Genomic DNA, 10,406 nt, shown 5'->3' with positions numbered 1-10,406 from the left:
TGCAGGGGATGAGCGTTGGGGAATTTTTGGCGGAGTGTTACTGGTGGGAGTTGTGTATTGTTTAGTAAATCACGTTTGGTGGAGCGATTGTCGTTTCTTCTTTTTTTAAATTTTATTAGGATTAGGAGTGAATATTTTATGATTATCATTTTTACTCACTATATTGTAGTAATTATGAAATTAAAAAAGTGAAAATGTAAAGTTGGAATATTAATTTAAAATTTAGTGATGGGTGTGATTTTCACTTCTTTTCATACTTTGTATTTACTTTTGAGATTGGATCGGACGGAATAAAACTCTTGAACAAAGCCCAATTCAATCCAGGTTGACCTCTTCCATAATCGTTAATTTGTACTTTCTTTTATTACGATGAATGGTTGTGTAACTAACTAATGGTGGCTAAGAAATGGTTGAAATTGTTACCAATTCAAGCCAAAAACCGCCGAGTTTACATAGAAAAGTTCCCTAAAAAATAGGGTACATATCACCACCAATTAGAGCTAAAATTGGTTTGAAATTGAGTTGATATATGAGATAGCTAGGAGATGATCAAAACTTAGCTCCACAAGAATCAAAAGACGGCCAATGAGGGGGATAATGCGACATTTCAGTATTCAGCTGAAAGGGAGAAACTCCATAGGAACAGTTATTGTGCACGCAACAAAAACATGATGAAGATAAGTAATCCTTCAGATGTAGTTCAATAGCATACACCATTTGCACAATCCATTGTAATCCATTTGAAAAGACGGAAAATTGAACAACTAATATAGTAATAAGAGATAAATCATGCAGAAATAACAGAATTTTCCATCATTCATGTTACAATCCACTTTGACAACAATTATTCCCATCCTGCAACTCAAAACTGCAGGAAAAACTCAGCAAGGGACTGCATAACCTGCATGGAATTTAATCGATTATCACTAAAGTGACCAAACAACCTGACTAGGAATATTTTTATGGATAGTGAAAGGCGAGAAAGAAGTTTAAAGTCAAAACATATAAGAAATTCCAATAACGTTCTTCGAATCACGAAATTGGGAAGCAAGAAACTACACCTGACAGTGGATATTAACTGAGGCATCATCACTTCTTTTCCTCTTCTTTCGGTGCTTTATCTTCATCCTTATTCTGCTGGGGCTAAATGAAGAAAATACAGATCAAGAAAACTAGTGGTTAGTTTAACAAGATACAGCTTAAGAGCATCTTTAAATTTAAAAAGATTTTTTCATATACTCTGACAATGCTCTCTATTTTGGCTCTTCATTTTGCTTTTTTCAAGAAACATTTATTAGTTTCTCATTTTTTATTTGGCATAATTTTTTTCATAAATCAATGACCAATCAACTCAAATATCATTTGAATAATTTAAGAATTTAGAGTACTGAAATATGATCAAATTGAGACACATAGAAGAGAGAAACAGTCCAAACATATGACTAATGAACAAGCAAAAAGATTTTTGTTGCTAAATATTTTACCAGATTGACAGAATATTCCCCATGATTAGAATAATATATTCATGTGAAAATATCAGTCCCATATAACTTATGTGTTTTCCCTCTCATAAAACATGCCAATAGATGTAAAGATTAAGTCAGAAGAATGCAGCCTTAATAAAATCTTTCAGCTAGGTCATTGTGCCAAAGAAAGGTTTATAATGCATTCAAAACAATGTTACGAGGATCAAAATAAGTACATCATACGTTAACAAATTGAAGTGAAAAGTAAAATCTCATGTACAGCAATACAAAGCCACTTATTATTTGTGCGGTCAGAAATATGTGGGTAGAAGAAAGACAGTGAACAATTCAATCTAGAACATATAAAAAATTTAGCAGTATATAAAACAAAATTCACAACACTGAATAAAATATTATGTTGTGATCAATCTTGCTTCAACAAATATCAACCTTTCAGCTCACCTCAGACTGACTTTGCATGGAAGCAAGCATATCTTTGACAGAGGGATCATTTGGATCAACTCCTGGAAGCTGTTAAAACAAATGAACCACGAAACAGAAATTTAGAGGTCAGTTTGTGTTTTTTTATTTCATTTCATTATTTAACCTGCTTATGCATTACGTGATGGTGGATACATTTGACAATATCAAAAGATACATAACGAAATCAGCCTAGAAGACTTACCGAAGCCAGGATAGAGGACACAAAAGACTGGTCTGCTAGCAGCTTATTCATATCTGTCTGGTTTGATTGGTCTTTCGTACCCTCCTGCACGGACATTTGAAGGGCTACATGCACCACAACAAATAAGATATACCCAAAAAATGATTTAGAACTGAAGAACCCAAATAAGACTTACCAATATATAAATTAAGATAACATTTTATAGGGAAAGTCAGATTATTTATTTATTGCAAACACAGAAAGGAAACAGAACAAGATAGTGTACACTCGGAGCATCGAAAAACAAGAATATTTTGTATGCAAGACCCACAAAGAAAACACTTATGGACCCATAATTTATGCCAGGCAAGGACACTAATAAAAAGAATTAAGTAAATGCAAACAAAAAACAGAAGTTGAGAAGATACAAAAATACTCAGGGGACTCCATGCACTCAGAGCTCTCTCCCCGAGACAAACTGCATCCTTAAGTACAAACTTATAATATTTTGCACGCACTCAGAGCTCTCTCCCTGAGACAAGCTGCATTCTTAAGTTCAAACTTATAACATTTTGCACAATGCCATTCATATGAAGTTCACCACATTGTTGAAGAATGATATCCCATTTTTTGGTTTAACAAGGGTTTTATACCTACAATTTGTATGGTATGTATGACAATTGATTGCTATCTTTTGATCAATCATAATACTGAAGAAGTACTGCTCCTCCATAAATAAAATGACAGGCTCGCTAATAAACACAAGGACATAAAAAATGCAAAGACAAGTTCAATTCCAAAAGTTCCAGTGACCCTCCTGCATTAAAAGTCTGTAATAAAATAATAAAATTATCTGAACATTTAGCTTCAGTTATGAAAACAAAAAAATAATGGCAATAAATTCACTTAACTAATGATGAACCAATCTTCTATCCATGTTATTGCCTTCAACCATTGCAAGGGATTAAATTGTCAATTCCATATAAAGGAACTCGAAAAACCACAGCATATTTTGAATCAAGTTTTTAATAAAAATCAAATTTAGTTTAGACATGCTGCAGTAATTGTATGGGCCCAATATCATAAGAATCAGACTGGTCAGACGGATCCAGTTACTTAAAAAGAACAATAATCATAAACATAATTGAACAGTGAACTGCGGTTCTCATGTTCTCATGTTCACAATGCAACATCGACGGCCCAACTAGTTACCCTGGGCAAGAGGAAGAACTAGGGCTCGTGGCGATGGGGTTTGGCAGCTGGAGTAGAGTGGGGGATGGAGGTTGACCCATAGGTCTTGCAAGAAGTGGGTTGGATTGAGGGAACTAGATTGTGCATGGATTTTACGGGAAACTTAAAAGAGTAATGCTGTGATTTGGTTAGCAACCTAGAAAGAATTATAGTCTCTAAACTCTTCCCAAACCAACTGAATATAGCTTTACAAGAATTTTTTAACCCCCACGCCCCAAAAAAAAAAAAAAGGTCCAGGCATAACTCATTCCTCTTCTCATGTAAGTGATCATTTCCCTTCACGAGAAAGCAACAGAAATAAAGAAATATATAACAAGCAGGCTAAATAGGATAGAACACGAGTACGAACATATGGAATAGTGTACTTCACCTGATCAAATTGTTAGTGAGCTTAATGAAAAAGAAAAGAAACAATGCATGAGTTAAAAAATGAAATTTGGCCAGCCAACATAAGTTCTCACCAAGCTGCAAATCGTGATCATCGGTAGCAGGATCTGCCATTTCAGTATCCCGCGTAGCAACAGCAGAGGAAGAATCATCCATAGACATTGCAAGAGCCTGCTGTAACAATGCATTTTCATCATCCTGAAAAGCAAGAAAATTCAGAAGCTAAATACGTTCGGATGTCATCTCCACACTCGGCTTGCAAACGAGAAGCAAGCATGAAATGTGGAAGTTCAGAAAATAAACTCGGCAAATTTCAGCACCTAACAAAACTTAATAATAGGAGCCGTTAATGTGCCATAGGTATAAAAGAAAAGTGTGAAAACAAAGCATGTCCAACACGACATCAATTCAATAGGATCGATAAATGGTTCTATTACTGCATTCTGCATTCATTAAACATGTCATCTACTAGATCTCTAAAATTGTATCTGAGCCAGGAAGAACCTCCCCTCAAAAAAATTTTACTAAGACATGCAAACTCCTGAGTATCCGTGTCTGACTTCTAATATATAATGTATACCTTCTTTACAGAATTAGTACTTCAGAAAAGACAGCCTCTAGTTCCCTAGCCATAAACAATTCAAAAAATCTACTCACCGATCCCAATTCCACATTCTTTCTCATTCAGGACTTCTTTATGGTCTCTCACAATATTTTCCCTCTCGCAATTATATATGTGAGTTTCTAGTATAATCTATACTTCACAGATGTTCTGTATATTACAGTTGCCATATGTAACTCATAAGTAGCCATTGGTAAGCATTTAGGGCATCAGAGACATTGCAGCACCATTGCCACAATCGAAAAATCATTGTTAAATTTTTATTGCATAGACAACCTAAACAGAAGACAATTTGGGAGCAGATGTCATGTTGAATGTGAATCCCACTTGGATGCTTCATAAGACAAGTAAAAATAGCTCCTTTATTTATACAGACTTATTTAAACGGGAAAAAAAATCTCATGAATGTAAAAAGCGTGGCATGGAAGGAAATTGTTTATTCAAAATCAAAAGAAGTTCTAGCACATATAAGCAAAAAACTAACGCATGTTAAATTCTCCTCATTTTACATGCATGATTTGCATGATGGCAATTGTCTTAAATAGTTCAGGTTTGTCGGTCTATATAGATGTGTTAGTGAATAAATTATGTAACTTCTAAGTAGATTATGCCACTTCACATGTCCCAAAAGGCGTAAACTGGTCTTTACGCTTATGCCAACTCAAAGAATGTCCTTGTACGATCCAGGAATATTTACCAAATACACCAAAAATAAAAAGAATTCAGTGCAAAGAGACTCTGACCATTAGGTCTTTTGTCTTGTTTTCAGGCTCAGTAGTTGCAGTGTTCACATTTTCAGATATGGTAGCATCCTGTGACGCAGAATGTTCTCCACTTTCCTGCTTTGCAGCTTCTTCTGCAGCCTTCTTTGCAGCTGCTTCTTGCCTTGCCCTCTCCTCTTCCATTGAAACTCTAAGTGCGAGAGCAAGTTCAGGATCTAGGTTTGGATCAACGCCAAATTCAAAACCAGATACTCCACTGGCCGCTGCTGCAGCAGCTGCAAAACCACTTCCCCCCTCTCCATCACCAGTAAAGATAGGTGTACTGCCAACCAAAAAAGAAAGAAAGAAAGAAAGAAAGAAATAATTAATATGGGGGAAAAAAACTGGTCAGGCGCTACAGTGGGAAGTGACAGAAAATCAATCTAAGAAGTTTAGCTATTCACTTTATTCATTGTTTCAGGATTTTATGCCATCCTATTTCCTGGTTTATTTACATCAAAATAATTATTCCTTCGAAGCACATGCCTAGTTCAGAATCTCAGGGCTTTAGGTCCTTATCAATATATGTTGAGTGAACGGATAATCAAGTCTACTTTAAATAACAAATTTTCCACAGTTCCATTATAGAACTTTTAGGAAGTGCTGCAATTTCCAGCCCCTATCCCAGGTGTTGTTTGATTTTTTATTTTTTTTCCAAAAAATCTGCAACTTTGATTGTTGAAAGCAAATTTATTCATTCCGCACTTAAGCTAGGGTCAATTGGCATCGTAAAAAAAGACGGTACATGTCATGGGTCTATAATCATAGAATTCTCTAGTCAGTTGATATTAACAGATACTGCAATTTGGAAAACCACCTGATGAGCACATCAGAAAGAGCACTTGGACCAGGAGGAACATGCACAACATGACTGCTTTCATTATTATTCACAGCAGCAACCAGAGCCTCAAGCTTCTCAGTCTTGCCCTCATCTTCCTCGCCAAAATTAACAACATCAAGTGCAACACTGTTCTTTTTCAATTTCCTTCCAATCATCTCCAACACCTTCTTGTCATATTTCACAGGACTAAAATCACAAGTTCTAACAATTAGTAACCAAAGAATAAAAACTGAGCATAATGGAATTAGTAAATAGCAGGAAAGATTACCCCCCAGCAAATACGATAATCCTTTGTTGTTGCTTTTTGTTTTGGCGATGCTTGAGAGCCAGCTGGGCCACCTGGATCCCTGCAGCCAAGTTCATCTCACCACCTATTTCTAGACCTGTATTGATAAAGAAGGAAACTTTAGTTCACATACAACATTAACGAAATAACTAAAATAATGTATTACAGACAAATAATTAGATAAAAAGGTTAACTGAGTTTCCTCATTTTCCCATTTACTAGGAAATAACTATTTGCGGTTTATCACTTGCTTTCAACAGAACAAAAATAACATCTAACCAAAATAGCATAAAGAAGAAGCTGACCGTGCATGCAACCTAGGATCTTTCCAAGATCGCTGGTCGGTGTTACCAATACGCGAACCCCTTTTCCTGCCATTGTTAATACCCCCACTGTATTCTCTGGATTTGACTACAGATTAATAAAAATAAGTAATTAAAAGAAACCCTAAGCAATGGTTGATAAGAATACTCAAAGTTAACATGAACTAAAATTATACGCAACAACAATTAAGAAACCCTAAGTAGGGAAAAGGCGTGAAAAAAGAAAAGTACATACCTGGGTTTTTGCGCCACAGATGAGACTAACAGCGTCAGCTTGAGCCTGAAATCGATTCGGGGAGTAATCGCCGTTCCTCATCCACTCAGAATTATCGATGCAGATCATTGTCGCCTGATTTTTTTTCAAAAATAAAATTTAAGCATAATAGTTAATCGCTGAACATAAATAAAACCCTAATATTAGGAAATGAAAAAAGATAGGATAAAAAAAGAGGAAATACCTCGAGCACCATGATTAACCGGGTTTAATTAAAGAAACTCACAAACGTCGAGAGATTGGATCACAGAATCGTCTCCTTTTATGCGTTTCTTCAAAAGGGCATTTGGGTTTACTTGCTGCAAAAGAAGAGATGAAGAAGAGGGGTTTATTTTATTTATTTTATAGGTGCTATTTTCCCACATTTTTACCTTTCCACCCTCAACTTTGGATTAATAATAATAACTCATAGCATTTGAACTTATTGTTACATCTAAGCCCATTTTGATATTCAATGTCCATTTATCCTTCAATTTGTGTAGGGACAATATTTTGTAGACTATCGATCAAAACAAATAAAATGCAAATTCTGTCCAAAAAAGTAAAAAGATGAAATGCAAATTCTACTCCACTTGAGGGATGATAAAATTTCCCATCATCTACCCCTCGTCCTTACTCGAGGGTGTTCGATTTCTATTTTTCTAAAATATATTTTTCTTTCTATTCTTTTTAACTACATATTCTTTATTAAAATTATATTATATGCAAATTAAAAAATTTTCCTTATTTTTAAATATAAATTCTATATCAATCTACTATTTCAAAATAATTCTTTTTTAAGAATGTTGTTCATACACACCCTCATTTCCAAAATGGTAAATGGGACGAGAACAAGAAACATAATCCCCACCTTGGATTCTTTGAATCCATTCTGAATCTTGATATTTCCTTTTTAACTCTTCGGGAATAGATTTGGATCTCGATTTTCAGTTCTTTCAAATACATCTATCATAGTACATCAATCTACTATTTCAAAATAATTTTTTTTTAAGAATGTTGTTCATACACACCCTCATTTCCAAAATGGTAAATGGGACGAGAACAAGAAACATAATCCCCACCTTGGATTCTTTGAATCCATTTTGAATCTTGATATTTCCTTTTTAACTCTTCGGGAATAGATTTGGATCTCGATTTTCAGTTCTTTCAAATACATCTATCATAGTATTAATTGTTATTGGTATTATTGCTCTAACAACTCATTTTTCCTCCATTTGAGCCCCATTTTTGTGAAAAAATATTTTGTGTTAATGGTTTTATGAAAAATGTGTAGTTAAAAATTATAGAAGTATTTGAATTTACATGTAAAAAAATTTATTGAAATGATGTAGTTGAAATGAGTTTGAAAAAAAAATGTTAAATAGTGGAACTCAAACTTGGACTCGGAACTCTTTGGAGTTTCTCTTTTTGATAAGTATGATATGATATGATATGATAAAATAAAATTTGATCTACTGCAAATGAGAAAATTTTGACTCTCTTAGTTATTTTTCTCCTCAAAGCCGTACACTTTCATAATAGCTGCAAGAGTGGAGCAACCTTGTCGTTCCTCTTCATCTAATGAGGAACAATGTTGATTTTCCTCATTCTCTTGTAAATTTGATTACTTGAATCTAATGCAAATTTTATCCTTAAAATCTTCTATGTCGTTTTATTTAGGGTGTGTTTGACCCACTTTTTTTTTTTAAATAATGTATTTTGAAATAGTAGATTAATAAAAATGTGTGTTTAAAAAAGAAGGATAATTTTTTTATTTGCGTGTAATATTATTTTAATGAAAAATATATGGTTAAAAAAAGAAAGAAAAATATTTTGTGAAAAATGAGAATCAAACACCCCTTAGTATCTTCTTCTATTTATATATTTTTAACAAAAAAAAAAATCATTCCTAGCACGCCTAGACCAAAATTAACCCATTCTTCACATTTTTTAACACTTTAGGGATTGTTCTCTTTGTTGTTTTGAAACCATTTTCAGTTTTTAATTTTCGAAAACACTGAAAATAGGCAAGTACGAATTTTCAAAAATGAATTTAAAATTTACAAAGAAAATGGAAAAAACTTATTTTGGCTATTTTCAGCTAAATCAAGCCAAAACTTCAAAAACGAGGAAAACGACCAGTTTTGCCAATAACGGATAGCTTAATTGGTTGAGTCACAAATTTTCTGAACAACATGAGTTCGTTTCCATTTCATCGCAATTCAATATAAAGGAATTGTCTTTTCATATGCACAATACAAAATTTTTCAAATAAACTGGTGGTAGTTAGGATTAAAACCTAAGTTACTAGCCTGGAATCCAATGCCTGAACCACAATGGCAGTTCCTTTTCTTTTTCTTACAAGCAAAGAATTATATATATTGGATAATCAGTTTTTCAAAATTAGAAAGTAAATGTGTTTTTCATTTTTTTTTAACAATTTTTAAAATGATAAAAATAAGGTGTTTTCAATAATCTCAAAATGGACACTCAAAATGTAAAATTCAAAATGAATTCAAAACTAAAAATTAAAACACGAAAAGAACATCCCCTTAATTTTTGAAAATCGCCTTTATTAATATTCTAATTTTATTTTTTATTTTTTTACATAGAAGCTAAGCTATGCACAGGTTTTGAATTAAATAATTTAAATCTCGGTTGCATGATAGTGTCACTACCTCCATATGATATTGGTGGCCCCGAGTAATTTGAACATGTAAAAAGCACAACTTCAATTTTTGACGTCATTTCGAACATTTTTCATTAAAATATGAAATTATGACATTTTTTTTATAATTTTTATTGATCAAAGAGAGTTCTCATTAAATATTATAAAATTACAACGCCGCTTCATCAGTTGTTCAAATGGTTAGCTTACTAGCCTTACAACCAACACGTGTCGCAGTTTTCATTCTCTTCTCAGATTGTATATTTAGGTCCCATTTGATTTTTTTTTAACAAAATGCATTTTTCTCTCTTTACTTTTTAACTGCATATTCTTCATTAAAATAATATTATACATAAATTTTTAAAAAAAAAAAATTTTTAATTTACACATCCTCTATCAATCTACTATTTTAAAATTTATTTTTCCAATAAAATGAGTGTCAAACACGTTACTAGTTTTGAAACTTGATCAAAATGGGTCAACTGGACGATTTACCAAAAATTACCAAATTACTCGAATTTTGACCGGGTCTTGATTAGGTCATTAACTTGCAGTCCAATTATCTCGTGCCAGCCCAATGTTGTTGAGAGTGTACATTTGAAAGGGGGAAAATTACACCCCTACAGGTGTTTAAACTTCCAAATTCTAAATCCAGGGTTGAAGATTATCTGTGCAAAAATCAAGTTTTCTATATAATTAATCTATCCCCAATTAAAAACCCTAAACATATCTCCAATTTTCTTCACTCTCTCTCGTCTCTCTCTGCCTTCACTGCCGTCGCCGTCGAGGAGGCGACCGCTGCCGGAGATAATGGGGCAAATGATCTATTCTCCCTTTTCTTTCCTCTCTCAACAATGGTGGCGGCGTCGGCAGGCCGATTGTCA

General features: G+C 33.6%; 2 protein-coding genes across 2 annotated transcripts in view; both read right to left on the bottom strand.

The window, feature by feature from the left end:
- Positions 1 to 669: 669 nt before the first annotated feature.
- Positions 670 to 7,208, bottom strand: LOC111397249 (26S proteasome non-ATPase regulatory subunit 4 homolog). The gene is made up of 11 exons (XM_023024078.1): positions 7,060 to 7,208; positions 6,837 to 6,950; positions 6,584 to 6,689; positions 6,261 to 6,375; positions 5,969 to 6,178; positions 5,134 to 5,434; positions 3,843 to 3,966; positions 2,152 to 2,255; positions 1,929 to 1,997; positions 1,062 to 1,143; positions 670 to 901 (listed from the first exon to the last, which is right to left on the bottom strand). Exons 1-10 carry the CDS (start codon positions 7,069 to 7,071, stop codon positions 1,090 to 1,092), a joined length of 1,209 nt encoding a protein of 402 aa, XP_022879846.1. The 5' UTR covers positions 7,072 to 7,208; the 3' UTR covers positions 670 to 901; positions 1,062 to 1,089.
- Positions 7,209 to 7,651: 443 nt separating this feature from the next.
- LOC111398003 overlaps positions 7,652 to 10,406 on the bottom strand; it is a 5,394-nt gene continuing 2,639 nt past the window's right edge. Inside the window, exons 3-4 of the mRNA XM_023024965.1 lie at positions 7,937 to 8,031; positions 7,652 to 7,793 (exon numbers count right to left, since the gene is read on the bottom strand). Coding sequence (XP_022880733.1) covers positions 7,652 to 7,793; positions 7,937 to 8,031 — 237 coding nt within the window. The remainder of the gene's footprint in view (positions 7,794 to 7,936; positions 8,032 to 10,406) is intronic.

Source organism: Olea europaea, chromosome 7 (assembly GCF_002742605.1).
Source record: "Olea europaea var. sylvestris chromosome 7, O_europaea_v1, whole genome shotgun sequence".
Classification (NCBI taxonomy): Eukaryota; Viridiplantae; Streptophyta; class Magnoliopsida; order Lamiales; family Oleaceae; genus Olea; species Olea europaea.
This window is presented reverse-complemented; position numbering and strand designations above follow the sequence as displayed.

Excerpts from the sequence above, each read along its gene's own strand:
- LOC111397249 (XM_023024078.1), bottom strand. Across the intron at positions 6,376-6,583 it reads GATCCTAGGTTGCATGCACG|GTCTAGAAATAGGTGGTGAG; the intron begins GTCAGCTTCTTC and ends TTATCAATACAG. Across the intron at positions 1,144-1,928 it reads CCATGCAAAGTCAGTCTGAG|CCCCAGCAGAATAAGGATGA; the intron begins GTGAGCTGAAAG and ends TTCTTCATTTAG.